At 48.2% G+C, this 16,369-nt stretch overlaps 1 protein-coding gene across 1 annotated transcript; it reads right to left on the bottom strand.

Moving 5' to 3' along the window:
- Positions 1-4,631: 4,631 nt before the first annotated feature.
- LOC128729000 (D(3) dopamine receptor-like) lies at positions 4,632-10,057 on the bottom strand. Its single transcript, XM_053822650.1, has 7 exons — positions 9,658-10,057; positions 9,427-9,565; positions 9,224-9,335; positions 8,956-9,162; positions 7,507-7,972; positions 6,285-6,496; positions 4,632-5,447 (listed from the first exon to the last, which is right to left on the bottom strand). Exons 1-7 carry the CDS (start codon positions 10,055-10,057, stop codon positions 4,632-4,634), a joined length of 2,352 nt encoding a protein of 783 aa, XP_053678625.1.
- Between the last annotated feature and the right edge of the window lie 6,312 nt (positions 10,058-16,369).

Genomic DNA, 16,369 nt, shown 5'->3' on the forward strand with positions numbered 1-16,369 from the left:
CGGCTCGAGCGTGACGGTGGATGTCGAGCCAAGCACGTATCGACACGCGTCCTTTAGCTCACCCTCGAAGCTGACCGGCTAAGGGGGTTCTCGTGCCCATAAGGGTGAGGATTTTTCGAATCCGATTTCAGCTCCCAGTGAGGGTTGTTGGAGGTGACACACGGTGTCCACGTGCGGGCGATATATATCCATGTGCGAGCATATATTAAGCGCAGTGTAGAGGACGTGAAATCGAATAGTGGCGTGCGCGGAGCGGTGATATCGCTCTCTCGAGCCCTCGGGGGTTGATTTTCTCGATAAAGTGGCTTAGAAGACAAAAGGAAAAAGGCACACGCACACACACAAATGTGCGTGCTTTTTCTGGAGCTGGTAAAAGGGTACCTCCATGATCAATCATGCTCACCAAAAAAAAAGGAATAAAGGACGCCCACAATTCGGACGCTACTCTTTCAGAGGTAACTCTCGCTCTTGTTCGGCACGTACCCACGCCAGCCGCGCGTCATTACCATTATTGCTAGGAAATATCGTTACCGTAAGTGTTAAAGTAATTGGATAGCTCTAATATTTTTAAACAGCATTATCAATGAGGCACGCATGATGGATGCCAAAAAAAAATGGAATAGAAAACGAAGTGCGACGTGGGCAGCATGAATAATTGAGATCGGCTCGCATGGGGAGAGTTACGCAACACGGCCCTTTCGGGCTTGTTTACCCGTTTATGCAAACGAAGCGTCTGTACATATTTACCGGTTCTCGCTGGAAAGCCCACCCTGTGGTGGTTGGCGATAGGTTTAAGGCAAGAGGAAAGAGCTGTGCCGCCTAATCGGCACGTAATGTAAATTGAAATGAAAAGGTGTAAGAATGGCCGCCTTGAAGAGGGGATGGGACGTTCTTTCAGGGACGTTCGAGGTTCGGAACGGACAATACGATGAGTGCCAGGGAATGCTACAGAAGAACGTTATATGAGGCAAACGGCGTACATCGGTTGAATAAAGGCGAAAGAAATAAAACGGAAGCTGTTTTTCATCTGCCTCCGGGGGGAGTGTTTTCCGGGCTTTTCACTCCGTGGTTTGGAGCGTGTCCCGGGGGTGAGAGGCACTTTGCAACAACTAAATTAACACCTCTTTATCTGCTGTCGTAAATATATTTTATTTCATCTCGCTTCCTCGCTCGCGCGTCGCTTGTCTCTCGGTGCCGGAAGGGAAAGCTTCAGTTCCGTTGGGGAAGTTCGCGAACCACCAGACGACGATATAAACGATGGACGAATACAAATGGAATGAGTTTATTATCGCGAAGTTTACCACTTTCACCCGACATGTAGCACTCCAAGGGGTGGGCAATATTTTCCCGAAACTCAGCTGCTAATGAAAAGCCCTTAACTAGATCGTTTTAATGCGTGAAGAGCGATTTTTGGAGAGTTTGGGATGAACTGGAGTCGAGCACAAGTAGAATCTCGGATGATGCTCGCTGATGGTGTATGTGTGTGTGTGTGTGTGTGTGTTAGTACATAGTAAAGAACATGTAATTAACCCACCTACATCGGCTGTCGTTTGTGGTGTGTGCGTGCGTGTTGATTTATGAAATGAAAAGCTGTACGACGGCGTTTGATAAATCGCCGAGTACGCCGAGGTTCACTTACAGGGGAATCACCCCAAAACTAGACACGTGAAGGGACCACAACAACCTAGTCGTCGATATTGCTGTTCTCATCTTACTGGGGCCATGAAAGCCAATGAATTATTAATCGTTTTGCGCTAATCGAACTCACCATTAGCTATCGATGATGCGGTTATATTGCGGGCAATTCCAATATTTGATGGCGAATTCCACGAACCGGATGGATCGTAATTTCTATTATCTCCACGTGCATTAAGGTTTACTACATTTGTCGAGTGCAATCGCGATTGGGGTTGTCCTTCTCTCTGTTTTGTTAGCGGAATGATGCAAATAGATGTCTCCCTTTTTTGAGCATAGTAAAGCTACGTATACTAGCTCTGTTGACAAACGTAGTTTTAATGCACAGTACTGACGGTACATTGTTCATGGTCCATCTTTAGTCGCCATAGAATAGTTTGTAATTGATGTAATTTTGTATGAATATTTTAGAAGGGTTTTCACCTTTATTCCTTGTAACAGAACGGACCTGAGTGTAACGATGTTTTGTATGAATACAGGACTCCTTTTTCCCCACCAGCATGAGTTTGGCTTCCGAAATTCAACGTCCTGTGCATCATTAATTACCTAACTCCAACCTCGACGGCCTCGACTTTTAAATGGCGTATGAAGCCACCCACACCTACTTGTTGCTAATCCAACAGACGCGCTCAGAAGCTGAGATGAATTTTAAAGAACATAAATCGATAAGCAATCAACGCCTGCTGGCGGTAGAGAGCTTATCTGCTACCCGCCACGCTGGAGCAAGCCCGTCACGTCCCGCAGGAGGTGTTTTTCGATTAGCACCATTCGGGAGGCTCGTGGAAGGACAGTTCCACGGAGATTACGCCGCCCCGGAGAATCAGACATTCACTTCACTAGACCCAAGCACCTTGGACATTATCATATCGCCATGCGATTTAACGCTGCTAATTTTATCATTCGTACTGTGACTCTCAGAGACGACCTCCTGAATAATCTTAGCACTGGAGAGCTGGTGTTGCTTTTTTTTGCTGCTTTTATGCCTCCTATGCATTACGGGCTCATCTGGACCCGTTTCAGACCAACCAGTCTGCTGTCGCTTTTTACGAGGGCAATTAAATTTAACGTCCTCCCATGGGCCTGCGTGTGGTATTTTTAGTCCAGCCGCTGGGGAGACACAAAACTGCCAACACAAACTGACTCCACTTTGTGGTGTTCGATCGTGCGCTTTGACACCCCTGCCCAGGGGAGGAATGAAATAAATTGAAATCCGATCTACCGGGCGAGCGAACCTGTTCCGCTTCCGAAAGATGTCATGTAATTAAATATACAGGCCGGCAGAAAATCGTGTTCACTTCTGAAAGCGCCCGCTACATACAGATACATTGCATTCTTCCGGCAGTGGTCACGTTCTTGGGAAAAGGAAACCATAAAGCTCTATCACTTGATTTTTTTAATTCCCGCTTCATGTCATCGTCATTTCAGATTGTTTTGTATTGATGTCAAAACTCTAAAAATGCAATTCAATCAAATCATCAGTCAATTAGGCTCGCGTGTGATGTACTCGCAGTCATTGCTTGTGAAATATCTTCCGCCAGCGTTTCGATTCACATGCTTAAAATCCTGGAAATGGTAACATAATTCAATGGACCCGCAACAAACCCACTCAGTTATGGTAATGGGTTAATTTTCACTATGATGCATGAATGTATGTTCTCCGAACTAAAAAGAGAGTAACATAGCACAAATCATGTTCAACTAATTTTATTTCATGTATCTATAATAAATTGAATTTTGCAACTGAACCCTGTCGTTCAGTTGTGGTTGATTTGCATGTCGTTTACAAGCAAATTGCCTCGAATTGTTTCCCGGTAGCCTCCACGGTGAAATTACCAATCGTTACAGTTGATTGATGAAACAATTCAATTTCCATCAACTATGCCTTAGTTTTCTTTCGTACCTATAAAGCAAAGTGACATTCAAGAAGTTCGTTCGGGTTCCACTTATAGCCTAATTTGTTATATATTAATCTAAAGATATTACAGCAACATACTTTTATGCGTATAACAAGTATCCTTAGGCCAGGAAATAAACCGACCGTAGTTGATAATATTCATCTCTCCTCTCTATCTCTTTGCCGTTTGTACTCCATCGTGCGCATTACTCCGGTGTCATGGATTTATGAGTGTTTTTTTATGTTGTGCTATCGTTTCACTACTCTATCACTTCGTACCTTGCTCCGAATGAAACTAACTCATTGCAAACATGCATGGTAACTGTTACATCAGGAATGCATCACAATTTTTTTATGCATCACACCACTCTTCATACCATTTAAAATGGATTCAACTTTCGCTTACTTCCTTCTCAGTAAGCAATATATATATATATATCTATTGTTTTTGATTTGCATCTGTATTTTTATTTTAATTAATATTTATTCCGTATGGCTTGATGAAAGAGTAACAACAAGTAGCATGGAGCTTAACACAAAAAGCTTTCTTATTAGCTGCCTTTCCCTTCGAAAGCTTCATTTGTGAAAGCTCTCATTGCAGGTTACGTGCTTCACAGTTCGTGCAACTGGAATTCATTCTGTGAAAGCTCCATTTGACAGTTCGTTCGGAACGAAAATAAACCCGCGCTGTCTAATGGGACGCTACATGTTTGGTCAGCTTTTAGCTGCCTGCGGCACACAATGAAAGCTTTCGACTTTCTTTCTTTATTTCTCTCTCTCTCTCCCTCTCTCTCTCTATCTCTCTCGTAAGGTTGCGGTAAATTCTGTTAAAAGCACAAAAGCTTTGAGCTGCTCATGATGGACCGATGCGAATCGAGAGGTCTGCTTGCGACTGGTAGTGCAGGCGAATCTCTTGCTAGGGGTGAACTCGAACTGCTCCTTTCCAAGTCCACCGGAAGAAACCGACCGCGATCCTTTTCACGTCATCCAAAAGCTTCACGAAAGCTTCACCTCTGCGTAAAGCTTCCCAGCTACGCACGCATCAACGCGCCTTTTTTACCATCGCGAGCTTCCGGTCATCCGGTTGTACCGGTGAGCTTTGGACTGCATCCGGACGGCTGCTCCTGGAGCCATCCCGTGGGACCTCTTCCGCAAGACAACGCACATCCTTCATCGCAGTCGTTTCCGAATAAATCCAACGCAACTCGGGAAATAGATCGTACTGACACTGCACGGTCGACCGGTCATAGCCACAAACGGTCTTTCTCTGTGTCTCGGTAGCCTGGTGTCTTTCGACTCCGGTCCGATCACTCTCGGCAGGACACCGCTCTTCGGCCAACCTCCCCTTCACGGCACCCGCCAACACACCGTTCCGCCCGGTCAAGCACAAACCGTCCGCTTTCCGGCGCCGGCCCGGCTCGTTATCACCGGTTGGCCGGATGGGCCGGTGTGACACCATCGGATCGTTGCGTTGCGGTCGACCCGAACCATCCGAACGGCTGGCCGCGGTTGGAATCACTTCCGGTGCGTTCGATCTCGCCAGCGGCCGTTTCCGGGTGCGAAACGACACGACAAGCGGCCGACGTGGGCAGCGCAATGGGACGGCCGAGCTGCATGGGTTGATGATGCTGCTGCTGGTGGTGGTGGTGGTGGTGGTGATGGCTGGTGGCCTACCCCGCACCCGCCGCTCGGCCCCTGGTCCACGCGGACTCTCCGTTGCGTGGGACATGCCTCCGGACGAGCACGTGTTCAGCGAGTGGGAGTTATTTGAATTTGAACGCCACGATGCATTCCTAAAAAACAGTTCCTCGCTTAGTGGCTGGCTTGAGCGGGGGTAAAAATAATTGGACAACGTCTCCTGGATTGGGTTTGGGGATGCGTGGGGGGTTTTGGTTTTTCGGGAGACGGGCGTGTGTGTTTTTTTTTTTTGTTCGTTTCACCCACCGATACGATGCGTGCAACGGGAAATGTTTGCATTCGGCGATGCGGTCGTTTGCGTGTTTTCCACGCCATTCCCGTGGAAAACAGATGCAATCGTAAACGTACCACGGGGACGAGGGCGAGGGAGGGCGAGTGAGAGAGAGAGAGAGAGAGAAAAACGAGAAACGAAACAGAGAAAACACAAACACGCACACACACACACAGATAAACACAAAACACACATCAGAAAACGGCTGGCATATGATTCGTACGTTCAATTTTTGCACGCCATCCCTAACCACCGGCCGGGCGGGGCGGGAGGAAAGAGAGTGACGTAAAAGATGGGATACGGTGCGGATGCCACCCACCCACTCAACCCACCTGGCCCACACTCGCCGCACAACCACCATACCGGCTAATGGCGCGCTTTTACATCGATTTGTGGTTTGCGTTCGCGACCACGTGGTTTTTCGCGCGCACGATAGCCTTCCAGTTGATGCGTTTTATGGTGGCACGCTTTTCATCAAATGCGTTGCAAGGATAGGAGAAGAGAGAGAGAGAGAGAGAGAGAGGATCGACTGAAGCGCCCTCACCTCGACTCCCTCTTCTCTCCTCCAGCCCTTCATTGTACGTCCAACATTACGCGTGGGCACTAAAAATGGGCAACCCCGGGAGCACTCTCGGAGACGGAACCACGGGCGCGGGAGGAGGGGTGCGCAAGGCTGGCGGGGCTGGTGGGTGAGAGGTGAGCGGTACCGATCCGCCCCGAGCATACCTTGAACGCCTCGCGGAACTTCAGGCTCATGATGTTATACAGCACCGGGTTGATGCAGGTCGAGATGTAGTAAAGAATCCCGGACACGTGCGTCAGGATGTCGAACGCCATGCGGATGGCGTCGTTTGCGTTGTATTCGTTCGCGTAAACCGCCATCAACCGTTGGGCGTGGAACGGGGCCCAACAGAGGAAGAACGCGATCACAACGGCAACTAGATGTGAGAGTTAGTGTGCGAGAGAGAGAGAGAGAGAAAGAGAGAGAGAAAGCAGAGAGAAAATGATAGAGTGAAAGTTACCCGAGTGTCAGTGGTTTTGGACTTTTCGGGGCATTAAACAGAAATTATAATACTACCATTTTGGGGCTGATGGTGTCGTTGGTTCGACGCTTCATGGATACTCTATTTCCCGGTGTCACACATACACACGCACCCTTTCCGCATTACCCTGCGATCCTTATCTTACTAATAACGTCATTCTTCGCTTAATCAACCGCCTTAAACGGGATCAAAATTCCCAGAAATCGCCTAGCACGCTTTAAAGCGACAACGCTAGGGCATACTTTGTGCCGGGTCGGGTGTTAGGAAAACCCAACCACGCTTCTGGCCAACCACTGATTGTAGTCTATATCACTTTCATCTAAAACCGTCAGTTGCAGCGTTCGTAGGGACGCCCTCCCAAACACACCACGAATGCGTCTCGCGAGACTTCCCACGAGGTGGTGACATTGTTTGAAGGCGTCGCAGGACGTTTGGCGCTACAATGGTGCTGCAATAAAGTGGTGTTATTCAGTTATCGCTGTTCGTCGGCTCCTGCCTACATGCGGGCGTGGAGTGAAGCTACAAATTATTCGTTCACTGTTTTGCCACGTTTATACGTTGCCTGACATTTGCTGAGCATTTTTACTTTTTTTTTTCTTCTCCTTAAACCGTCTGTTCGCACGACGGATTTTGTGACTTATTTTAACAACTCGCTGTAGTTACTTTTTAGATAGTAGAAGAGAGATATCACATCAAGTTTGCTTCCTTTAAAGCCTGTTTCATTTTCACTGTTAAGTCTTCAAAAAGTGCTTCAAAATTTTGCTTTAAACATTGTTTCAGTTTCACTATTGAGCCTGCAAAAAACGCCACCATAACGAGAACGGTCACCTACTGCAACCGGGACCTACAGACCTCAAACAAGCCGATGCTGCCAACCAACCCCGACCCGACCCACGACTACTTACCCAACATTTTCACCACATGGCGCGTGCTGTTATACTGCGTGCGGTTGGAGTAATTTATTCGACCATCCTCTGACCCACCCGAAAGAGCTTGCTCGAGCTGCTGATGGCTACCACCAGCACTGGCACTTCCCTTCACAGGACTTCCCGTAGCCCCGTACCGATACTGCGCCAGGCTCTGCGACCTGCGGTGATGCTGCTGCCGAACCTGCTGGTGGAGGGCTCGGTGTTGTCGTGCCGTCGGTTGCTCATCGCTGTTCGCTCGATCCTGCCGCTCGGGAGTTGCTGGACAGCTGTTGGTGTGCTGCAGCAGAGGTGATGTTGGTGGTGCTCGCAGTGCATCGGTGGAACGTGGCTGTTGCAACGGACTTATCAGAGCGCTCTCGCTGTAGTGCAGGTCGGGTGTGTCGGTGCGATCGCTGTGCAGCGTGACGACCGTTCGGTGGGAGCTGCGTTTGAAGATGCTGTGCTGTTGGGGGAGAGCGGAGTAGCAGCGACCGGTAAAGTGGTTAGAGGGCGAGTGTTGGGCAGAAAGAACGCCCGAGAAGCGAAAGGATAATGAGACACTAAGCGGTTGAAGAAGCGGCTTGAATCGAGCTAGCTAACAAGCATCCCGAAAGGTAGTTCTGTGCCCATCCTGACTATGGGTTGTGGAACCAAAGCCGGAGGCTTTATTAACATCGAGCTGTTCAAGCGAGACTTTTAGGAAGTTCACTAGGCTGCCGGCGACATCAAGCAGCTCAATAATTCATCAATTAATTAGCCAAAGCGAGTGGCACGAGCTATGCTTGCTGTCAGCGTTTCTGCTTAAGTTTAGAATCAGAAAGCGGCAGCCTAATTACTCCTATTTTTATTTATTTAATGCATGATGATTCCGCTGTTCTGAGCGTACATTTCGAAGGCTAGGAGCTAGGATATCAAAAAACTAACTCATGATCCTGGCGAAAGAAGTCGCGTCTGCAACATCTACGAGACACACGTGGCATGGACTATATACTGTGCGCAATAAACTACAGTATATTGAGCCAATCTCGTAAAGTCGAGAGCAAACGCGATGTCAGAAGCAATCGTGCATAGAACGATGAGAGATTCCCGGACAGAAGCAGCCGACGATTCCGTTATAAGCTGGAATAAATTAATATCCTTCATTCTTTGAAATCTTTATTATGTCAGCCGACTGCTGCCAATAGGATGTGGGAGTAGAAGTGGAGCAAACTGAGCCAGTATGCGTGCGAACGCTTGCACATTTTCGATTTCTGAGCTGTCACATCAACGCTTCTTATTGGTTACGCTCGAGCTCGTTATTGTGGTGTTAGTTGTTTGCTTCTGTTTGCAGCAAGCAGCACGCTCATTTGCATAAGCTCGATTATGGCTCGCACCAACACCTGCACCAAGCTAAATTTCGAGCCTTTCCACCAATCTGTCAGGCTTTAAGGTGTCTTCATGCCTTACCTTCAACAGGACGCTCGAGCCTCGTTGGGTACCGAACCGAACAACCTTCGAGCGGCGGAGTTGCAGCCAGATCAAGATGTACAGGATCGTGATGACGTTCATGGGGAACACAAACACCAGCACAGTGGAGATAAAGAAGAGATGCTTGGCAGGTTCGTGGCGTACCGTGCACGTCAGGAACTGTTCGTCTATCTGCATCGCGAGAGCCTGCGGGCGAGAAGGTGCTGCTCATTGACCCAGTATGTCCTCTACTGCTTGTGGAACTCACCTGCGGGACGGCCAGACTGACCGCTATCAGCCAAATGGCTAACACGAAACGGACAGCTCGCGACAGCTTGGACATCGTGTGCGACAGGAAGGGCTTGCAAATGGCGACGTACCTGTGACCATTTCGATGAAGAAATAGAATATTTATAGACGTGAGGGAATTTAGTGGAAAGCGCTTCTAAAATGGCCTTTTCCAAGTAGTACCTTTCGACGGTGAAGGCCGTAATTGTGAGTACGGTCGCGTTGGCGGACGTTTCGGCGGCAAAACCAGCGATTTTGCACACAGTAGTTCCGAAAGGATAAGGATACCGGTACCATGTGCGGTAGATATCAAGCGGAACACCTGCGAAGTAGTTGCGCTGTCAAGGTCCGAACAAGGTGACACAAGTAACTGAACACAGCCCTGATCAGTTGTCAGATATTGCGGATACTAACCTGTCACCAGCAGCAGCAGATCGGAGATCGCCAGGCTGAACAGATAGTAGTTAGTCGCGGTATGCATGGATTTGTTGCGCGAGATCACGATGCAGGTGATGACATTCCCGAGCACACCGATCACGAAGATGGTGGAGTAGATGATACTGATCGGAATGACGATCCAGAGCGCGTCCCGGATCTCGTACGTTACCGTATCGTTGGCTGCGAAGTCACCCGACCAGGTTACATTCACCGGTAGGTTCAAGGACACGTTCAGCCCTACTTCGACTGGTGTTAGACCCGGCATTGATGGTGTCTCATCTGGCAGAAACGGCTGGAGGAAGGTGACATTCGAAAGGACATTCCATTGTTCTCCCACACGCTCACTGGCACCGTCATAGTAGCTGAGAGACTTCATCGCTGAACGGTGTTGAATGGCTATAGTTTGAGAATAATGGTTCATTTTAGTAATAACGGTTGAAGTGAATTCCGACAGAAACGTATTTCCCAACATTCAATGAATTTCCTCACAAATACAAACATACATGCAGCTGGCGAGCTAATCTCTTCATCACATTTTCCAGAATCAATTTGCTCAATTTCCCTACCTTGAGTGGTAAATGACTCCAATAAAGCAGTAATTATCTAATGTGCATTTCAGGAAGCAAACTTTTCCTGATATGGTACGTAATCCGACTCCAAACAGAACTCTCTCACCCCGAAGAGCTTAAACCTTCCGAACGCAAAGTGACAGTAACTCGATCACGCTTCACTTACATTCCTAGAATTCGCAATGACAACCCACCTCTGAAACCGAACAGGAGTTTTTTTCCCCCCATCAGAAGCTCACAGTAACTGCGCACCAACGTTGCATGTTTTGTGAAAAGCGAGTCTTCTCCATCCCTCCAGTTGCTTCATCCCAGTCACCCCTATTGCGGAAGGTGTCACACTCGCCCTGGACAGGCTGTGTGTATAATTATTTCACCATCCTGCAAGCTGCACCTGCCTGCGCGATCAGGTACCGTGCTCGAACGTGCTCTACTTGACCGCGAAAACTCCAATGAAGCTGCAACGAACTGACTGTGGGTTTGTGCTTACGCTCGCAAATTTTAGAATCGTAATTCGACATCATCATTCCGTTGCCGATGGTAACGTCTAGCTTGAGTATAGCTCATTTCCATGTTGCTGTCGTTGGATGCTGACATTTAGAAAATTCTCTAGAACCGAGTCCAATTGCAACATGCTTCAATGCTGAACCGCTTTCGGCTTGGTTCCGGCAGCTGCAGCTTACCTGCCACAATGCGCGTTATTTTACGTACACAATGGAAGGTAATAAGACATTCCGGAAAGCCAGTCCCCAAAAGCATCCATCGACATTCCTATCAGAACGGCTTGACAAGCTTAAAGCGAGCTTAAATCGATAGAAACGCAACAAATTACAGACACAACATTTGGGGATGGTTCTTCAACAGGTGTGCTAGAGTGTGTTTTGTGTATTGCTGTGTAAAAAAAATGGATAATAATAGCATCCTTTGAAGTATCCTTCCCGACACACGCTAAACAGCCACCATACATGCTGCAGATTGCGCTGTTTGCTTTGCGATTCGGGTGTCTGCGATTGACATGTTCCTGCGAACAACTCGATAGCATTCGCGAGCACAATACACGACAACTAGCTGGTCTGAACAATGCTCTGCCCTTGTTTCTGTATTCATTGCCTCACAAACACGCCGTACATCCTTCGCTACTTTGCGCTTTATTCGCACCCAAATCCCAGAGTAAAGCAGTCGCATTCGGAATGCTGCAAGGCGTTTCTCGCGACAATGTTTAAGACGCGAGCACGCGACAGACCACGGCTGCTGATAAAGCAATCCATCCGGGATGGGCTTCCAAGAAGCTGGCATAAAATTAACATCCATTAGCCGCGTGGCTTGCGATGCCAACTTGCCCGCTCGTTTTGAAAACGGACGCGCCTTATAATCGAATCGAGCCACCCCGTGGACGGTGAAATGTTTCTCTGGCGTAACGCTCAGTTCCACCGGCACACGGAGAGTCAAATAATGAACCAAACATTGTAGGCTTGCGTCTGACAGAATGTCAACCCGTGAGTGACTTGCCAACAGGCACCTACGAGGACTGTGTTACTACTTCAAACGGTACCTAAATACCGCCCTTCCGTTGGGTGGATGGATTGATGAAGAAGCGAAAGCGATTGCGGGCTCGGTAACAAGCTACCACGATCCTTTCGCATCCTGCCACCAAACCACCGGCATACTTCCTGGCGACCCGTGAAGGTCCCTCAATCGAAATTATCAAACCGAATCAAAAACCGAAAATATACATCAACGACAGTGAGCTTGCATGGAAACGGTTGCAGCATTTTCCAATCGAGCAGTGATCGATGTTTTCTCGCCCGCGAAACCCATCAACCAATAAGCCACTTATTGCGGAATAAGGATGGGTGGATCTGGTTCCGTTATCTCTTTTCCTCATCCTGGGTGTAGAGTAACACCCACACGTGGTCATACTGCGGGCCCACGTGAAACACCAGGCGCCTCCACCGATAGTGTTTTTTGGTGCAATTTCAGTATACTTGTTGGTTTGCCATCCACGCTCGAATTCCTGCACGGCCGAAAGTTGCAGTGGGCATGAAAAATGAACCATTTCCGCGGATGAAACGGAAGCGCATAAATTATTCATAACTTCCACCCAGGGCGCTGGCATATGGAAAAGTAGAAGAAAAGTAATCTTCCTCAGCTGATTCGCCGCTCTGGTTGTCTGGGGCACGCGTGCTGTCAAGTGCCGTCTTTGGTAGCATTTCCGGTTCCGGCAAAAGCGTTCAACATCCCGCGCCAACTCACTTCCGGGGTGGAGTGTTTATCTAATCGCACAGCACCACCCAAACGATCACTCTCGGATCAATCCTTGAAGGAGAACCGTTTGACCGTCCTCAATGCAGGCTCGGGAAAAAGGGAGATGGTTTTATTTTGCTTGCCCTTTTCGTGTTCCTTTTATGTGTGCCCCTTTCACCGCATGCTCGAATCCGGCCGATGACGACCCAAACACCAAACGGATGTGAAAGTTTTGCGAGTGTAACACACATACACACACCACTGCCACCGGAACCGTCACCGAATGCCGTCGGAAAGTTTTGATTTTGCCCTTCGGTGTATGATTCTCGAGTTTTCCTTTTCCTCGTGTAATTTTTCTGAAGCTCGATTCCTAGAGAAAAAAAACCGGATGCGAAAAAAGGCGCCCCCATTTCGTCGGAAAAGCGCTGCCTATAATCAATAATGTACATTACCCTCGGTGACCTATCGAAGGGAAGAAACGGGGGCAGGTAGCTTGTAAATATTCCGACGGGTCAACTGCATTCCCTTCACCGTCTTTCTTTTCTCCCGCAAGTGGTGGTTGCTTCCGGTTTTTTTTTCCCAGCCCAACCTCCGCGGACCACGCGAGCGCTTAAACATTCACGAAATTCGAACGTATGAAAGTTGGCCCTTCGGATCCTTGCGCCTTTTTGTCATGGCAGTGAGCACAGGAAAGTACATTTAGAGAATGAAAAAAAAAAAACAGGCACAATATCAACACAAACAACGGAAGCAAACTTCAGGATGAACGTAAATTCCAGCTTCCAAACTCACTGCTCGAAGCCGAAGAAGGTGTGCGGCCCGATTTTGGCCAGGAATGGGGCAAGTTGTTTTCTTTTTTCTCTCTCTCTCTCCACATTCGTAATCTCCCGCGTCTTCCGTCCCAAATCCACTGGAAAATTCGCACACTTCCCACCATCTACAACCAAAAAGAACATAAGCATCAAACGGCGCACATTAACATCCGGAGAATTTGCAATCATGGGCGCGGTAATGTTTTTCGGATTGTTTCCCAAATTTCCCTCCCCATGTCTTCGGGAGGGCATTGTTTTCTTCGTCTTTTGCTCCATCTGCATGCCTTTATCTTCGGTTGCTCTGCTTGTGCGAAACAATTTCACTTGCCTGCTAGCTGGGCGGGAAGGATGTGATCCTGCCCGTTGGATATATTTAAAATACATCAAAGCTCGCACGGAGAACGGACTGGGCGTGCTTTTCTGTGCGAAAATTCACCACCGGAGCCCTTTCGTTCGCCGCCAAAGGCAGCGTTAGAAAAGGGGAAGAAAAAAAAAGGGATAAGAAACACCCTCGCGGTGCAATTATCTCTGATAACCAGCGTGGGTGGTGTCGAATTACACGCGGCTGAGTCGCTTAAAGGTGGAAATCGACCGAAAGGAGCCTCCAGGGCTCGTCCCCGAGGCCGCATACCATTTACAGTTGGGATTCGATTAACCATACACTGATTTAAGCTCCCCTCGACGAAGAGCTGTTTTTTTTTCTCTGCATCATTTGCTATTCTTTTGTTTGGCTTATTTTTCGGCAGCCTTTCGCAACGGAACGCATCATGGCAAGAAGAAATTTGAGTCCTCCCGAATGGCGTGTGACGAACGTTGGTGTGTTTTTTCTTCCATCGGGGAAAGAGGACCCGAAAATGGGATGAAAAACGCGAAAAACGATGCGAAAAAAATGAAAGGCAACGCAACGCGACACATGGCAATGGGATGTCGGGGCCTGTTGCAGATCTGTTGCTGATGAGATTGGCTTAAAAATCGGTTCCTCTCATATTGGATTAAAAACATGACACTCAGTTGGGAGATTCCACAAGGAGTGTTGGCATTATCGGTATTCCGATGGGTGCTTGTATGCGTGCGTGAATTCTTTTTGTTTATGGTTTAAAGAAACTCGATTGATTCATTTCAAATAAGCACACATTTCTGAAATAAAGCGCAAAGAAGCATGTTCGATGAAAGATTCATGAAGGACTGAAATAATAATATAAAAAAACCCCGTTCCTTAATTACTGTGTGAACTAAAAAAGAATAAATAAAACCTATCCTAAATATGCAAAGTTTCCTTAAAAAAAACAGCATAAAAATAAACGACTTTCCCGATAAACCCCAAGCATTTCGACGAAAGTAGATGTTCGATTTACACCACCCATGTGCAGGTGGGCGTGCTGTACGAAGGCAGCAAGCAAGTAACAATAAATCACTTCCGTAGACAGTGGGAAATTGAGGCGCTTTCCAGCAGGAAAGAGACCGCAACACGTTCGGACGCACCGCTCGCACCAGCTAATGATGGCACACGCCGAGTGCGGGATCGGCTAACAAACTTTGCATTTTATTACGTTTGCACAGATCCTGAAGTAGTTCGATTGAAGCAACAAAAAATGCGAGAGAAAACCCGAACGCCTGAGAGACGGAAAAGAAGCGCCACGGCTACAAATCAGGATAATTTGGACGTTTCACGAATCGCAGATTGAAGATAAAATGTGCCGCCTAAGCAAAGGCCTATGGTGGTCTTCCATTGATTTCAATTTCCCTGGGTTGATGATTATGCCTCCCTCAAAAGCAGACCAGTATTTTCCAAGGCAACGTCTCAAAATTGCGATTTCGCTGTCGATTGCACGAAAGTGGCCTGTTCTCGGAACGATTTCCGGTATGCGATGAAGCTCTAGGGGCTCCAAAATATCTCCCCACAGCTAGCGCGAGATCTGATTGCGAGAGGTTAAGCAGAACTATTTCCAGGGAACGTCGTAAAGGTCGCGTAATTGACAACAGCTCCGTAATACGAGTGGCGAGTCCCGCTTCAAGTTGATAAGGACACCGATTGTGGCGATAAAACAAGTCGACATTCCGTGGTGTATGTCGACTTCACCGAAACATCGAGCCGGCTAAAGGAGGGCGTCCAAGATTTACGATTCATGAAAGCAATCAATATTCAAATGAACGGAACGCACCGCGTAAACGCGGGAGTGATTGAGTTTTCCCTCAGCCGGACGGGACGTGCCCGGGAAAAACAACCCACCACCGGCGCGATCCGCCATTGCAAACCGTCGTGTGTATTATTTGGCTATTTTTTGTTTATTTTGTGTTTTCGTTCGCGTGGTATTCGCTTCATTGTTTCCGATACCCTTTCCGAAGTTATCACCCGTTGGCCGTGGGTCGGAAAAGTCGGGGAAAGTTTTCCACGCCTGCACGGTTATCCTTTCTGCTAAGCCGCAACAGGGTCGAAAGCCGACAGCGCGAGTGCACAGGCCTGGTTGACCCTAATGCCGGCCGGGGTTGTTGATGGAACGGTTGCTGGGATTAGCTGTAATCACCTCGGCTGACGGGCTGCGTGTGAATGAACACCGACCTGCCAATACCTGAGCAGGATGGGCTTTCTGCGAACGTCTTCAGCTCCCGCTGCGTTTCCGCCAAACACCGAAGACCGGAGGGATTAGCTATAGGAGGGGGGAGGGATTTTTTCGTTCCACTTTTATTATCGTTTTTCCGACCATTTTCCGGTCCAGCCCCCTTGATGGAGACGCGCGCGGACGTTGATTGATAGAATATTTCATTTAATAAGCGGCGCGTCTTTATGCCACTCTCGGATCCCCTCGGAGGGATTTGTGCGATAAAAATTGATCGCTCAAAATTGCATTTCCGGCTTTCGGCGGCTTCACCGTTGCGGTGGAGACATCTTTTACCGGTGTTTCGATTCCATCGGTGGCTGTAACGAATGCGATGGATTTTCAGCTCACCGAAGCGAGGGAAATTATTGTTTCCGAGTGGGTTTCATTGAGGGAGCGATTATGCCGCGAGGATGGATGAATTAAGACACCGTGACTGATGCTTATTTTGACATCCAGCTCGATATCA

The sequence above is a fragment of the Anopheles nili genome, chromosome X, assembly GCF_943737925.1.
Source record: "Anopheles nili chromosome X, idAnoNiliSN_F5_01, whole genome shotgun sequence".
Taxonomy (NCBI): Eukaryota; Metazoa; Arthropoda; class Insecta; order Diptera; family Culicidae; genus Anopheles; species Anopheles nili.